At 36.2% G+C, this 17,251-nt stretch overlaps 1 protein-coding gene across 6 annotated transcripts in view; it reads left to right on the plus strand.

Annotated features, from left to right (window-relative positions):
- Nucleotides 1-14,292, plus strand: part of anpepa (alanyl (membrane) aminopeptidase a) — a 54,649-nt gene extending 40,357 nt beyond the window's left edge. For all 6 annotated transcript variants that reach the window (XM_051115985.1, XM_051115982.1, XM_051115981.1 and 3 more), the window contains 19 exons: nucleotides 679-818; nucleotides 897-1,023; nucleotides 1,101-1,255; nucleotides 1,332-1,445; nucleotides 3,066-3,209; nucleotides 3,705-3,770; nucleotides 3,879-3,944; nucleotides 5,662-5,837; nucleotides 5,928-6,004; nucleotides 6,534-6,667; nucleotides 6,753-6,808; nucleotides 8,681-8,828; nucleotides 8,908-8,999; nucleotides 9,089-9,199; nucleotides 12,262-12,429; nucleotides 12,769-12,909; nucleotides 13,003-13,084; nucleotides 13,197-13,372; nucleotides 13,706-14,292. In XM_051115985.1, coding sequence (XP_050971942.1) covers nucleotides 679-818; nucleotides 897-1,023; nucleotides 1,101-1,255; nucleotides 1,332-1,445; nucleotides 3,066-3,209; nucleotides 3,705-3,770; nucleotides 3,879-3,944; nucleotides 5,662-5,837; nucleotides 5,928-6,004; nucleotides 6,534-6,667; nucleotides 6,753-6,808; nucleotides 8,681-8,828; nucleotides 8,908-8,999; nucleotides 9,089-9,199; nucleotides 12,262-12,429; nucleotides 12,769-12,909; nucleotides 13,003-13,084; nucleotides 13,197-13,343 — 2,144 coding nt within the window. In that variant the 3' untranslated portion in view covers nucleotides 13,344-13,372; nucleotides 13,706-14,292. The remainder of the gene's footprint in view (nucleotides 1-678; nucleotides 819-896; nucleotides 1,024-1,100; nucleotides 1,256-1,331; nucleotides 1,446-3,065; nucleotides 3,210-3,704; nucleotides 3,771-3,878; nucleotides 3,945-5,661; nucleotides 5,838-5,927; nucleotides 6,005-6,533; nucleotides 6,668-6,752; nucleotides 6,809-8,680; nucleotides 8,829-8,907; nucleotides 9,000-9,088; nucleotides 9,200-12,261; nucleotides 12,430-12,768; nucleotides 12,910-13,002; nucleotides 13,085-13,196; nucleotides 13,373-13,705) is intronic.
- Nucleotides 14,293-17,251: the final 2,959 nt, after the last annotated feature.

Raw genomic sequence — 17,251 nt, forward strand, 5'->3', positions numbered from 1 at the left:
ATACAATTTGTATCTCACAATTTGAGTTTACGTGTCACAATTCTGAGAAAAAAAGACAGATTTGCTGGAAAAAAAATTACAAGATACAAATTGCATTAAAAGACAGAACTGTGCGATACAAACTGCATTTGTGAGAAAAAAGTAAGAATTTCAAGTTTATATCTTTCAATTCTGACTTTATTTCTTCCAACTGCAAATTGACGTCATTTCTAAAAATTGCGAGTTTATATCTCACAATTCTGAGAAAAAAGCCAGATTTGCGAGAAAAAAGTCAGAATTGCAAGATACAAATTGCATTAAAAGACAAAATTGAGAGATACAAATTGCTTTTGTGAGAAAAAAAAGTGAGAATTGCGAGTTTTTATCAAAAAACCTTTTTTATTAAAAAGTCAGATTTGCTAGAAAAAAGTCAGAATTGCAAGATACAAACTGCAGTAAAAGACAAAACTGCGAGAAACAAACTGTATTTGTGAAAATCTTGCAATTCTGACTTTATTTCACAATTTAATTTATATCAGAATTCTGATTTAATAAAAAAAAATCAGAATTGCGAATCTGAATTATGAGATAAAAACTCGCAATTACCTTTTTATCAAGTAATTAATAATTATTTGGTAGCTACATTTTCATAAACAAATAGATCTAATTGTACTGTGATTTCTTATTTTTTCATCTTAGAGACGGAAAAAGTCATCATGGACGGAACGTACGTTACCAGGACGATATTCGGACCCACAAAGAAGATGTCAACGTATCTCGTTGCGTTTGTCGTCAGTGATTTTGCATACATCAATGCTAAAGACAAGAAGGGAGTTTCGGTAGGTCCTCCACACCAATTTATAAATCTAAATATAGACATGAATTTATTCAAAACTTGTTTGTTTGGCTTGTCAAAGGTCAGAATATGGGCAAGAAAGAAAGCCATTGAAGACGGGCAAGGCAACTATGCGCTCAACATCACTCAGCCAATACTGGAGTTCTTTGAGAAATACTACAACACTAGCTATCCGCTTTCTAAGTCAGGTACGACCAAATTCACTAAGAAAACATTTAACCATTAAAGCGCAGTAGAATGAACAGTTACCCTCCCGTTTTCTTAGATCAGATGGCGCTGCCTGACTTCAACGCAGGAGCCATGGAAAACTGGGGTCTCGTCACTTACAGAGAGACGGCTCTTCTATACGATCCGCGAACGTCTGCCAATGGCAACAAGCAGAGGATTGTGTCTGTTGTTTCTCACGAACTGGCTCACATGGTACGTGTAGGCCCAGTAAAGGGGACTCGGAGTACTATTTGCTTCGCACAGTTTCCATGTGATTTATGTCTTCCAGTGGTTTGGAAACCTCGTGACGCTGAAATGGTGGAATGATCTGTGGCTGAACGAGGGGTTCGCTTCATACGTGGAGTATCTGGGCGCTGATTATGCTGAGCCCACTTGGAACATGGTAAGAACATCATTCAGAGGAGTCATTTTAAGTAATTTTAATTGTCCACTAGATCAGAAACCTCTCATGCTATTACATACTCATCAAGACACTTACTGTACATAGCGCAGAAAATTTTGCTTATATTTAAAGTTGATGTGTGTACATATACTTTCCGTATTCCAATTCCGTAGTCCAACAGAAAGAACTAAAAGTAACAATCTGTACAGGCTTTCAAAACATTGGTCTGTTTGTTTAAGCAAAGGGGTCAAGGTTTGGCTGGATAGTGTGGTTCAGACAGTCCTGCTGATGGATGCTGTAACTACACTGGACCAAACAGGCTCTTTTTCCCTTGATGGTCATTTAAAAACAGCCATGTATTCTGACAAAACATATACAAACATATACAAAGTTCTTTGTGAACTTGAAACATACATACATAAATAAATGAATAAATATGGCCAAAGGAAACACATATGAAATATTATTTATATATTATATTAATGTTATAATAATTGTATTATTTATTTATTTGCTAAGTTTTTTTTGGGAAACTTGGGGAATGCATAAATTAATTAATTCATTAATTAATTAAACCTGAAACATTTATGGAAAAAATATTTATTTATTTATTTATTTAGAAGGCAAAAAAGTTTTCAGTTTACTTAAAACATGGGCCATAAATAAATAAATAAATAAATAAATAAATAAATAAATAAAGGAGTTCTTGGTGAACCTGAAACAATTATGAAAAAAAAAAATATATATATTTAATTTATTTAATAGGCAAAAAAAGTTCTCACTACACTGGAAACATATATTAAATTTTATTTTATATATTATATTAATATTATAATAATAGTAATATTATGTATTTATTTTGCAAGGTTTGTTGAAAACCTGGGAAATAAATAAATAAATAAATAAATAAAGGAGTTCTTGGTGAACCTGAAACATTATTGAAAAAATATTTATTTATTTACTTATTTATTTATTTACTTTAGTTATTTACTTCATTTTCTTACTAATTTATTTCAAAGGCAAACAAGTTCTTAGTAAACTTGAAATATATATGAAATATTATTTTAGATATATATTATTTTTTATATCATTTTATTTATTTATTTATTTAGAAGGCAAAAAAGTTCTCAGCACATTTGAAACATATATTAAATATTATTTTATATATTATAATAATAGTAATATTATATTATAAGTCCAAAAAGTTCTGAGTACACTTGAAACATATTTGAAATATTATATTATATTATATTATATTATATTATATTACATTATATTATTTATAAGGCAAACAATTTTCTGGTAAACCTGTCATTGTTATAATAAATAATATATTTTTTATTTAATTAAATGAAAAATGATAGATAGATAGATAGATAGATAGATAGTTTGCCTTTCAAACAAACTAAGAAACAAGCAAGCAAGCAAACAAACATACATGGAAAACCTAAAAACATGAATTATTTTTGCAATTATGTTTATAGCCACTAGTGGTGCGGAAGTTACACACTCCACCTTTGAGAGAGGACAATGTACTGTTGCATGTTGCAGTGTAGCTAATTGCATTGAAGAGACACAACTTATAACATTTAACTGACAATCAACTCTATCCCTTAACAGAAAGACCAGATCATTTTGTACGACCTCCAAAGAGCGTTTGCTGTGGATAGCTTGACTTCCTCTCACCCCCTCTCTCGAAAGGAGGAAGAGGTCAACACACCCGCAGAAATCAGCGAAATGTTCAACACCATATCGTACAGCAAGGTATAAAAAACTATTGAGTTATCATGAGACCTAGCAACTTAGCAATGCCTAAAAACCAATAAGAACACATTCAACAACAATGAAAAACACCGTAGCAACTGGATAGCAAAGTACAAACATTCATTCCGAATACTTAGAATGTTGTAACAACCACGTAGCAACACCCTGACAACAATTCACAAACAAGAAACAGGATAACGACCACTAAGAACACCCTAGAAACAGGATAGTAATGTACTGCTATTAACTACTCAAAACACCCTAGCGACCACCTAGCAACAGCCTGGCAACCACTTACAACAATAGTTTTAATTACAACATTAAAAAACATTTTGGATCTTCATGTTAGGTTTCAGTTTGAACACTGACATTGTGGAATTTCGAAAGACCACCAAATGCATGGTCTCTTAAGGGGTTGCAAATAAAGTCATAAAGCATTCAGGATATCTTCAGTCCAGTCAGAGATAAATGCACTTCATATGTTTGTCATTACAGGGAGCTGCAGTGCTTAGAATGCTCTCTGAATTCCTGACAGAGCCTGTGTTTGCCAAAGGACTTGGTGTAAGTTTTACTGTACTCTCATGTGTTTAAACAAGTTCAAGAGTTCACGCAACATTCACGTCGTATTTCATGACCTGATAGAACTGTTGTGTTGTTTCTCTCCCACAGAGCTATCTGAAGCAGTTTGCTTTTGGAAGCTCAGTGTATTCAGATCTCTGGGATCATCTTCAAAAGGTGGGCTGTTTAACGGCTTGAGATTTATATGTGGTAAGGCTGGACAGCTGTGAGTTATGAAGTCAGAACTGCCTGTTATAAAGTCGTAATTGCGTGTTATAAAACTAGAATTGCAAGATATAAACTTGCAATCGTAAGAAAACTTTTTTCCTCAGAAGTGGACTTTATAACCTGCAAAAAAGTCAGAAACGCAAGGAAAAAGTTAGGTTATCTCCCAATTCTGATGTTTTTTGTGAGTTTATATCTCATGATTCGAAGTCAGAACTGTGAGATATAAAAGAAGTAAGAAAATAGTAATTTTTCACTCTGAATTAAACTTTGTAACTCAGAACTGTGAGTTTATATCTCACAATTCTGAGAAAAATCAGACTTGCAAGAAAAAAATCTCTTTATATCTCACAATTCTGACTTTATAGTTTATATCTCACAGTTATGGGAAAAAAAAATTTAATTGTAAGAAAGTTGTAAGTTAAAAAGCAATTCACGGTTCTGAGAAAAAGTCAGAATTGCAAGAAAAAAGTCCGTTTTTATCTCGCAATTCTGATGTTTTTGTTTCTCAGTGGCAGGTTTATATCTTGCAAATCTGACTTTATAAATTCTGGCTTTTTAACTTGCAATTGCGAGTTTATTTCTAACAATTTTGAGAAAAAAGTCAGAATTGCAAGAAAAAAGTCAGTTTATATCTCGCAATTCTGATGTTTTTCTCACAATTGCAAGTTTATATCTCACAATTCTGACTTTTAACTCACAATTGCAAGTTTATATCTCACAATGCTGAGAAAAAAACAGAAATTCAAAAAAAAAAAGTGTTTATATCTTGCAATTCTGACTTTATAAATTCTGGCTTTTTAACTCACAATTGCGAGTTTATTTCTAACAATTTTAAGAAAAAAGTCAGAATTGCAAGAAAAAAGACAGTTTATATCTCACAATTCTGACGTTTTTCTCACAACTGCAAGTTTATATATTGCAATTCAGTTTTTTTTATTCTGGCTTTGTAACTCAAATGCAAGTTTATTTCTAACAATTCTGAGAAAAAAAGTCTAATCTGCAAGAAAACAGTCAGCTTATATCTCGTAATTCAGATTTTTTTCTCGCAATTGCAAGTTTATATCTTGCAATTTTGACTTTAGAATTTGCAATTGCAAGTTTATATCTTAATGCTGAGAAAAAAAGTCAGAAATTCAAAGAAAAAAGTGTTTATATCTTGCAATTCTGACATTTTTTCCCCTCACAATTGTAAGTTTTTATCTTGCAATTCTGACTTTAGAATTTGCAACTGCAAGTTTATGTCTCCTCACAAATGTGAGATATAAACTTGGATTTGTGAGGAAAAAAAAAAGTCAGAATTGCAAGATCATTTTCATTTTTTATTCAGTGGAAAAAACATAGCTATGTTTAAGACGGTCTTGTACTAATTTTTTTTTTTTGTACAGTTTTATGCATCTTTTTCACTTTTAACAAGTGAATTTGTTTTACATCCACTTCATGTGTGCTGCACTTGGAATAGAACTTTTACTCTATGGTTACTAAAGAAAACTATACTTGAGTCATGTTGTAATTACATTTTTAATTTGACTAGTCAAATGTAAAAAAAGTCAAATCGTAAATCGGTCAAACGTTCTGTAAAAAAAAAAATAAAGATTTTATTTTTATGCCATGCTGGCCGGCCATAAAATGTGGTGTAGTGAAATGCTCGTTTTCATGTCTTAACCAGGCAGTAGATCAAACTCCAGGGGTGAACCTGCCGTATAGTGTTCACGAGATCATGAACCGCTGGATACTGCAGATGGGTTACCCAGTAGTCACCATTGACACTCAAACAGGGAGCGTCAGCCAAAAGCACTTTCTTCTGGAGCCAGAAGCAGTGGTGGAGAGGAAATCTGAATTCAGGTATATCGTTAAGCATCATCATTATAATATAACACTTCTAGATCATCTGAAAACCCTTCTTATAAGTCTAACTACTGTGTTAAACCACAGTTATGAGTGGTTTGTGCCCATAAAATGGATGAAGAAAGATCAGGTGCAGGATCAGCTGTGGCTTCTACAAAAATCAAGTACGTAAAACCTTACATTACCTCATACTTCCCATCAAATGTGCCTCAAGATCTTGCAACATGTCTTACAGACTCTCTCTCAGCCAATAAAATCGTAGGTCACTCGGTTCTTGCAGTTATGGGTCTCTGCACTCCAGCGCAAGGGCGTCCGGCCAATCTGTAGTAGGCAAAGAGTCAAATCGTACTTGTTATTCTACAGGGGGCTGGAGATGCATGAAATCCTGGGTTTTGGAAATTAGATTTGCTTTTTGGAGCTTACAAAACTATTTTGGCTCGAGAGAAAGCGAGAGCGCATGCATTCGTTTTTTACATTTACTGAAGACCAACTGAAAAGTGTTTGACCGTGTAAAACTTGCCATCACAATGCCAGGGTGTTCTGGATTGTTGCTTGGTGCTTACCTCCTGGCCCAACTATAAAGATGCATGTATTTATTTTGTCTTTGCACTGTACTGTGACATTGTCAGAAGAAATGTTTTCTTCTTGCATGGAGATACCATATAAAATATGACCTTTTTTTATCTCCTTAAGCTATACACAGACCCATGAAAGTCAGCAAAAATGAATGGGTGCTGGCCAACCTCAATGTGTCAGGATACTTCAGAGTGAACTACGACCTTGGGAACTGGGATCGACTTCTCAGCCAACTGGATTCAAATCACGAGGTCCTGCATAAAAATTATGAGAAAGAACAGTCACAAAAGTGCAAAAAGACATATAAACTATTCTTTATGTGTTTTCTATATAAAGGTGATACCTGTGGTGAACAGAGCTCAGATTCTGGATGATGCATTTAATCTGGCAAGGTGAGTTATTGCACATTGCATGTACACTACAAATGTTCAAAAGTTTGTTTTATGTTTTTGAAATTAATACTTTCATTCAGCAAGGGTGTATTAGATAAATCAAAGACATTCATGTTACAAAAAAAGCAAACAAATGCTGCTTTCTATTTCTGAAAAAAAAAAAAAAAAAAAAAAAAAAAAATATATATATATATATATATATATATATATTACACAGTAAAACTGTTTTCAACATCGATAATAATAATAAAATAATAAAATAGAAAACAACTACTTTAAATTATAATAACATTTCACAATATTACTGATTTTACTGTATTTTATAAATGCAGCCCTGGTGAGCAAAAGAGACTTCTTTAAAAATCATTAAAATATCTTACCGACCTCATACATTTTTTAACAGCAGTAGTCATGGAAAGACATTTTTTCGGCCTAGGAAAATAAAAAAATTATCCAATTACTTCATCAGCTACAAATTGTTGTTGTGTGGAATACATCTTGAAAACCATATTTCCATAGTATGATTTGTGAGTGAATTGTGTCAGTTCTTTGCTATGAATCAGTCAAACTGAGCAGTGGCGTAGCAAGTCAGCCCGGGGCCCATATGCAAAACATTTGTACAGGTACCCCAATCATTATGGGCTCCAACTCGGTTAACTTGTTGATCTTTCATAAGAACATAACGCTCAAGCGTATTCAACTTGAAATGTTAAGTTGTACTAAGTAACAACTGAGATATTTGTGTTTGCTAAACTTAACAGATGGGGAAGTAACCCAGCTGCCTTAAAATTTTAAGTTGGTTCAACTCAAATATCTAAGTTGTCACTTAGTATAATTTAACATTTCAAGTTGAATAAACTTTTTTTGAGTTGACTGAACTTAAAATTTTAAGGCAGCCAGGTTACAAATTATTTTAAGTTGACTCAACAAATTGTTTTTTACAGTGTACCTCAGAAAAGCCAACAAGCCTATAACTTTGCCAACATTGTTTTTATTTTTCTCTTAAATTGCTGTTTTTAATGTTAAATGTGAAGACATGCAGGTTGGATGCCGGAGTAGTTGTTTTGGGGTGGAGTAGGTGGAATTTTCTCATTAACTTTACACAATATAACATGATTCTATTACATTTCTTTCATTTTGAAGTAGTAATTTAAAGCATTCTATAGATATATTTATCATATTTGTGAGGGAATTATTCGCTGAGTTTCGGATCATTTTTGTGAAACATTCCCCCTCAAGAGATGGCAGAAAATGCATGTTTGTTTTCTGTATTTTACTAAAGTATTTTACGGTTTTTGATATTGTGAGTGCTTAACTCATTGCCGCTGGCCACTTGGTCGTTACTTTAAACAACAAAAGCGTGAATTTAACTTACATAAAATATTCCAAACGTATTTCTAATTAACTTAATAAAGAAACGAAACAAAATCTAGCCACATTGCCATTAAAAAACAAAAACTAAACTATTTTAATGGCTGCAACAGCAGCTGTGTATTAAACACGGGCTCTGTTCTGATAAGATGTCGGACAAGGGCAAGGCTAGGGCCTGACTGTCTCGGGCCAGGGCTGGGCCCGTGCAGGGCTCTATCGTTTCAATTAAAAGTTCCCCCTCGGCTCGGCGGGCCCCCAATCTGCCCGGGCCCATATGCACCTGCATACCCTCCATACCCAGACACCACGTGCCAGAAACTGAATGATTCTAAATGATTCATTAGAAAATCAACCTGAGTCAAAGTGATTTTTAATTAAAAGTCTGTATCTATCCAGTAATTTAAAAAATGTAACAGATCATGAAAAGTCAAGGAAATTCATTGGTAAAAATGTGGATGATTGCATTCATATAAAACTGTTATTTTTTGTTTATTTTTCCAGAGCATCCATTATAAACATAACACTTGCCTTGAGAACAACTAAATATCTCCTGAACGAGAGGGAATACATTCCATGGGAGGCGGCGCTTCGAAATATGAACTATTTTTTCCAATTGTTCGATCGCAGTGAAGTTTACGGTGCCATGCAGGTTGGTTAATCTCATTTTAATAATCAAAGATGAAGTAAAATAGACAGATTACAGGCACTGCTATTTGTATTTTTTTCAGACGTATTTTAAGAAACAAGTCAAACCTCTGTTTGAGTATTTTGGGACTATCAGCTCAAACTGGACAAGAGTTCCCACTGGCCACACTGATCAGTAAATGCAAATCTTTCATATGTCACACATTTCCCAGAGTGTATATGAGATGAAGTTATGTTTAATAACAAGCTGTTTTTTATCCTCAGGTTCACACAGATCATTGCACTGTCTCTAGCCTGCAGTACCGGCGTGGAGGGATGCAGAGAACTAACCAGGAGCTGGTTCAAAAAATGGATGCAGAATCCGCATAACAACGTGTGAGTGCAAACCGCATCGGAAATTAAGTAATTTCCTATGATGATTGCATAGCAAGTCTTAAGCAATTTTGAGATTAGTAACATACCACCACTTCCACTGAAATGCCAGTTCTTCAAAACGTATTGTATAATATGTAATGGTTTTGGAGAAGTGCTTGGCATTTAGTGTCAGTGGAGGAAATTAAACTTAGTTTTATACAGTAAACACATTATTTAGATACTACTAAATGTTTCTAAAGAAAAGTTGAAAATTCTTTAAGCCAGAGTGTGCTGAGATTAATTTTGTGTCTCTGTGCGAGAACCCTATTGGAATTGCTCAGAATTGCCAAAATGAATGGCATTTTTGAGGGCCTAAACATGCTTGAAAACTCATTAAACTTTGCATACATGCCAAAAGTGGTGAAAATCTATGGGTTTCAGAAATGGGTGTAGCAAAATGGCTTGATAGCGCCACCTATACAATTTTAATGAAGTGCCCCTCAAGCTGTTTTACATACATGAACGAAATTCGGTATACACATGTAACACACCAATACTTACAAAAAAGTCTGGAGTACTAAGTCTGAAACCCAACAGGAGGTCTGTTATTTTTAATTCTCTGCAAGTTTTGTGTTGTTTTCGCCATTTTCAGGCGTTGTATTTAAACAAACTCCTCCTAGAGTTTTAAACAGACCAACATCAAATTTGGTGAATGTAATCTAAAGCCTTTTGTGACATTAAATTGCCAAGATCTTGAGTTTTTTGTTGAAGGGCGTGTCCTGACAAACTTTGATGTTTTGCAATGAAACAGGAACTTCTGGCATACATGTTTGATAAGAGTCCTGTCCTGAACACATGCCCATATTCAGTTAAAGTCAAAGCACCACCTGCTGGCAACAGGAAGTGCCACGTTTTATAACAAACTCCTCCTAGAGATTTTATGAAATCAACATTATATTTGGTCAGTCTACTCTAAAGGCCTTTGCAATGTTAAATGTAAAAGGGCGTATCCGTGGCCGCTTGGCAAAATTCGCTCTTTCACCATGTAAACGGAAGTTGTTATAACTCAGCCATACAATTTCCTATCTGCCCCAAACTTCACCCATTTGATAAGAGTCATGGCCTGAACATAAATGAAGGCCAGTATTCTGTTATAATCTTAGCGCCACCTGCTGATGACTTGTTTTACACTAACTTAAACATGCAGGGTCCTATTTTAACGATCTAAGCGCAGGTCTAAAGCGCATGGCGCAAGTCTGAATCCACTTTTGATATTTTAAGGATGGGGAAAACGGTTGGCGTGCCTGGCGCATGGTCTGAAAGTGTTGTCCCTATTCTCTTAATGAGTCATGGGTGTATTTTGGGCGTAACATGCATTAAACCAATCAGAGTCTCATCTCCCATTCCCTTTTTACACGGCGAAATTTGCTAGAACGAAGACTGAACGCTTGGTTGGGGCATTCACGGGCCAAGCCCACTCAAATGAGTTACTGTGCAACCCCTTTCAAAACTCTCCCTCCTTGCTGAATGTGATCGTTTTCGAAAGCGAAAGTGAAACCAAAAAACAGTTTGCATAAGAAAGTGATTGACTATCCATTATGACGTGTAGGCATTTTTATATTTATGTACAGACTAATAATCTTTTACATTGTAATCCTTTTATTTGTAATATTTGGCATGTGTGTGTGTGTGTCCCTGTGTGTGTAATAAGCAGAGTGTTTGTGCATTGTGCACCTGCCTATAGGTGCATATTACTAACGTGCTCTTTAAATAGCAAAAAAAATATTCATTTAATTGCAGTCTTTCAATTGCCTCAAAATAGCAACGTGCTAACAATGTGCCTGAACACACCTCATTTTCAGACCTGCACGCCTATGGGCGCACAAACTGCGTCAGGCTGAAACTAGCAATTAACCCTTGCGTTGCACCTAGCGCCACATTGCGCCGGGAACATGATAGGGCCCGCAATGTCCAACCTGCACTAGACTTTACATGTTTGGTAAGAATCCTGGCCTGAAGACATCTAAAGGCCAATATTCAGCTATAATCATAGCGCCACCTGATGGCGACAGGATACGTCATGTTTTACACTAACTCAAACATGCCATGTTCAATCTGCTCCAAACTTTATATGTTTGATCAAAGTCCTGGCTTGAACACATCTACATGTCAATATTCAGTTATAGTCATAGCACCACCAGCTGGCAGCAGGAAGTTTGGCACATATAAATGACATATTCCTTCTAATATTTACCACTTTAAATCCCTATTGTGCACCATTCGCTGTTTTGATACACTTCTCTGATGCAAAATGAATATATTAAGGGCCAGAACAGCTAGTGCCAGCGTAAACCCGTCTTTTGGCATTAAATAAGTACTGTTAGGATTTTACTTAAGACGAGCAGTGAAGAATTAGCGTGGAAAAGGCATGGACAGAGTCATTTTTTTTACGCCTAACCTTACTGAATATGCATTTGTAGACACAAAATTAATGGGAGGAGAGTATTGAAATGTATCAAGCCATGCAAATTACTAACGTTTGCGCTTGTCAGTAAATCACAAGCATAAACTTCCCTTTTCATCAGCGCTTTTATGGAATTGTGCTCTACCACTAATTTTCATAAATCTGGCCCTCAAAATTAAAAATACATGGATTGCACATTGCATGTACACTACAGTTCAAAAGTTTCAGTTCAAAGATTTTTTTTTTATTTCTTCAGCTGTGATCCATTAAATTGATCAAAAGTGACAGATTTCTGTTTTAAATAAACGCTGTCCTTTTGAACATTCTACTCATCAAAAGATTCTGGAAAAATGGATCACGGTTTCCATAAAAAATAAATAAATAAATAAATAAGAATCACAACTGTTTTCAGCATTGATAATAACAAGAAATGGTTCTTGAACAAATCAGCATATTAGAATAATTTCTAAAGGATCATGCGACACTGAATATGTAGCTGAAAATTCAGCATTTTCAAAATGTAACAATAAATAGTAACAGTATTTCATACTTTTTGGTGCACAAGAAAAAATGTCCTGTATTTTTGATTAAATAAATAATGAAAATAAATTCTGTTCAGGATTCACCCTAACCTGAGGTCGACAGTGTACTGTGACGCCATCGCTGCAGGCGGTGCGGAAGAATGGAACTTTGGCTGGCAGATGTTCCAGAAGGCCACAGTCGCAGCTGAAGCTGTCAAACTGAGATCGGCTCTGGCCTGCACAAAAGTGCCCTGGTTACTCAACAGGTAGCTCTTGGAAAGCATTAGGGTCAAATACGTGATGTCTGAAATGATGAAAAGAAAACATTTAAACTTTTCAATGACAAAGACATTTTTGGGGGTTATATGCAATAAACCTGAACAGAACTGACTTTGTCCTGATGTTTTTATGCACGCTATCTTTATATAACTGTATTTAATTTCCATTTTATAACTTTTTAGTGGTATGTTAGAAACATGTTTATTATAGAAATTGTGTTCAAGTTATTGCATTTCTAATGCATTTTTGAACAGTTTGTGTACATGCAATTTAATACTCTAGGAACTATGGAGTATAACTTGTACATTGTTTTATGCTTTATTGAGGTACCTGGAATATACTATGAACCCAGAAAAGATACGCAAACAGGACGCCACGTCTACCATTGGGTCCATTGCCAGTAATATTATTGGGCAACCTTTGGCATGGGACTTTGTCCGGGCAAACTGGGATTATTTCTTCAAAGCGTAAGTATGCCAAATATCATAACACACAAGCACAAAGAGAGAAAAAGAGAAAAAAAATATGTGAAAGTACTCTCTTTTGCTATTACTCAACAGGTACGGCACTGGATCATTCACTTTCTCCAGATTAATTAGTGACATCACCTATAGATTCTGCACACCATTTGAACTCACTCAGGTACATGACCTTTGACCTTACAACCACACTGCAAAAATCTATTGTATGCACTGTGAGAGGCTTATAAGATGTAACCTGACTTAAGTGTTAAATCCTTGCTGTCTTTGTTCAGTTGAAACGCTTCCAAAAGGATAATGCTGAGACCGGATTCGGCTCGGGAACTCAAGCGCTGCAGCAGGCCATCGAGAAGACAACAGCCAAGATTAAATGGCTGGCGGAGAACAAGGAGCCAGTTCTGCAGTGGTTCCTCTCAGCATAAAACTCACATCTGTGTGCCGTGAGATCAGAGTAAGTTCAAGTATTGCTTCAGTAATTTCAACTGGATGCACTTCAGCTCAAAAACAATCATTCTGTCATTACTTACTCAGCCTCATGTTGTCCAAACCTGTGATTTTCTTACTTTTGTGAGACACTAGAGGGAGAGTTTTGAATATCCTGAAACAAAAAGACAGAAAAAATACATTTCAATAATATTCAAATGTTTATAAATGCAGCCTTGGTGAGCATAAATGACTTCAAAAACATTAAAAATCTTACAGACACCCAAACCTATAGAAGTGAATATGACAGAATTTTCATTTTTAGATGAACTATTCCTGTTAATCTTTGTGTGCATTGCAGGACTGGCTCCAGCCTCACATGAATTCATCCTCCTGTAACCTGATGGAATGAAAATGAATGGATGCTAACAGCATTTTGGCAGGATGTTTTATCCATGAAGCATTCATATCACAAGGACAGCCCTCCTGGAGTAACCTAAGAAATGCCTTTTTCTCAAGGACACAACAGTGCTCTGATATTTAACCACTAGATCACGTCACTTGGATACAAATGAGGAGGAATTCACATAAAATACACTGACAATGGATCCCTCAGTATTGAAAAAGCAGGGAACCTGTTTCAAAATTTGTGTATAATTAGTGGTGTGCTATACGTTTTTAAGTGTTTGGATTACCTATAGACTTGCATATGATCCAAGCCATATTTAGGGCCTGGAAAATCTGTTCTTTTGACTTGAATATGTAGCATCCTTGCAAACACATTGAACATGCAAGCAACCGTATAGCAATGCACACTCATAAACAATTGTGTATAGGCAACTGCCACTCATATTTTCTTAATAAAATGTAAAATCCTATTTATCTTTTTATTGTTAACTTGCTATTATTGACTGGATTCTGCATTTTTGATACTATGCTGCAATTAAAAAGTATAAACATACACCACAGTTCAAAAGTTTGGGGTCAGTACGTTTTTTTTTTTTTGTGAATACTTTTATTCAGCAAGATCAGTTAACTGATCTAAGTTACAGTGAAGATGTAAATTCAGATAACTTCTGAACACTCTATTTAATAAAAAAACGGGAAAAAAGAATGTTTTCCATAAAACAGTGTTAATTTTGTTGCCGAATAATTTTCGTCATAATTCTCATCAATTCATCATTAACGAAACTTATTTAAAATGATTATTAAATTTGACATTTTTGTCAACGACTAAAAATTAGACTAAAATGTTAGGGAGGGACGATTAGGAAACAGATTCAAGGAGGTTAGATGCAAACATATGAACTGTGTAAAATAGCCTATATTAATCTGTCTGGCGGGACATAAGCTTGCATTCATTTCCTGCACGTCTCATAAAATGTTAAAAAATGTCAATATCTGGAAGTAAGAAAAGACATATGGATAAATTGGACGATGCATAAGAGATCTCACTTCAGAAGCCTAATTAAATGGCTATTTTCTGCAACACTGATGTTAAACAAGCAACAAAAGAAAGACAGAAAATCACTCACTGCTCTTGACTGAATCACTTTAGTAGCCCTAATAAATATCAAAATTTATTTATTAACATAAATATGTCTGCTTGAAAGAATGAAGAATGTGGTAAACAAGTTGTTATAAAGAATGCATAACTAGCCAATATAACCATTGGTATTTTATTGAAAAGAAGACCTTTATGAGAGGTGGTTTCATTTCATTTTGGTATAAAGGCTTGTTGAGCGTCACAGCAGTTAAATCTGTGTCTATTGTGATAAAAACTCCATATCAAACCTATACAGTGAGTTTGGTCATTTTAAAGAAAAGCTTACACTATAACTAAACCCATTCGATTTTAGCCAACTAAAGATTTAAAATCTTATGATTTTCAGTCGACTAAAACTAGACTAAAATTAAAAACAATTCAGATTACTGAAATATGACTAAAACTAAATGGCATTTTAGTCAAAAGACTATGACTAAAACTAAACTAAAGCGAAACTTTGAAAATAATAAGAACTGTTACCTGAGCTGCTAAAAATTCAGGAATAAATGACATTTTTAAATATATTAAAACAGAAAATAGCTATTTTAAATTGCAGTAATATTTCACAATATTACTGCATTTTTGATTAAATAAATGTAGCCCTGATGAGCATGAAAGACCTTTTACTGATCACAAACTTTTAAATGGTAGTGGCATTGTTGTAACGCCAAGCCAGCAGAGGGAGCCCTCACCCTAGAACTGCCTGCATGCTCCCTCTGCTGCTTCTACTGTTACTTCCTGTTTGACACTATTTAAAGACTGACCATGTGCTCTATACTTTGCGAAGTATTGCCAGTTTAACCTGCCTTACCGAGCGTTTCTATATTTACTCTGTTGGATTACCTGTTGCCGTCTTGCTTTGCTTTTGGTTTATTGAGTTTACGGATTACCCTTGTCGGATTGTTTGCCTGATTGGACTGACTTCTTGGTATTTGACCCACTGCCTGTGTTATCACCTTGCTGCTCGGATTACGTTTATGGTTTTGGACTGCTTTCCTGGTTATTGATCCTCTGCCTGTTTCATGTGTAAGTTTGCTGTTGTTTCCAATAAACTTCTGCATATGGATTTTAACGCCGCCTCAGCGTCCACGTTACAGAATACTTCGCCACCCAAGAATCCAGCGGAAGTTACAAATACACAACCAACCATGGACCCAACAGATCGTCTCATCAGTCTCCGACAAGGAAACCATCCAATAGAGGATTATGTAACCGACTTCTGTGATCTGTGTTATCAGGTGAACTTTAACGATACATCTCTCAAAGATCTTTTCCGGTTTGGTTTAAGTAAGGACATTTCACGTCTCATGCCACGCAATACCCCACACTGGACTCTTGAAAAATACATAGACTTAGCTTTGCGTTTAAGTGGCTCACCTTTTACTGTCGGGATTGTGGACGAGGGACCCCGCAATCCTGCAGTAGCTACCCCACCACAACCAGCTCCCTTCACCTCAAGCAAACCAGAGACCCGTCACATCCCAACCTTCATGTCCGGTATCGTCACCGTCACGCCAGAGGCTCCTCAAACCAAGCCTGCCAAGCCAAAGCCAGCTCAAGTCACGTCCACTAAGCCAAGGTCTGTTCACGTCATGCCTGCCAAGCCAAAGCCTGCTCAAGCCACATCCACCAAGCCAAAGCCTGCTCACGCCATGCCTGCCGCTCCAGGGCCTGCTCACGCCATGCCTGCCGCTCCAGGGCCTGCTCACGCCACGTTTGCCGCTCCAGGGCCTGCACCTGTCATGGCCGCCCTCCCACAACCAGCCCACAAGATGGCCGCCGTCCCTAAGACAGTCCACAAGATGGCCGCCATACCAGAGCCAGTCCACAAGATGGCCGCCATCCTCAAACCTGTTCACAAGATGGCTACCATTCCAGAGCCAGTCCACAAGATGGCCGCCTTCCACATGATGGCACACATACTGGACTCACCCCTCATGGCCGTATGGGCAGCTAAAATGGCAGCTACCCCTGATTCCATTCAAGTTGCAGCTGTGTCAAGTTGCAGCTGCGTTTCCTGAGTCAAGTAAAGTCACAGCTGCCACCCCCGAGCCAAGCAAGATTACAGCTACTGTTCCTGTGTCAAGTCAAGCTGCAGAGCCAAGTCAAGCTGCAGATACATCTTCAGAGTCAGGTCAAGTTGCAGCTGTGTCTCCTGTGTCAAGTCAAGCTACAGCAGCTGCTCCAAAGTCCAAGGCTTCCAAGTCAAGTCCAGTTCCAGGGTCAAGTCCAGTTCCAGGGTCAAGTCCAGCTTCAGAGCCCGGTCAAGCAACAGAGTCAAGTCAAGCAACAGAGTCAAGCCAATATACAGCTGTTATTCTCCACGAGTCAAGCCAAGATGCAGCTGTTATTCTCCACGAG

This window comes from Labeo rohita, chromosome 7 (genome assembly GCF_022985175.1).
Source record: "Labeo rohita strain BAU-BD-2019 chromosome 7, IGBB_LRoh.1.0, whole genome shotgun sequence".
Taxonomy (NCBI): domain Eukaryota; kingdom Metazoa; phylum Chordata; class Actinopteri; order Cypriniformes; family Cyprinidae; genus Labeo; species Labeo rohita.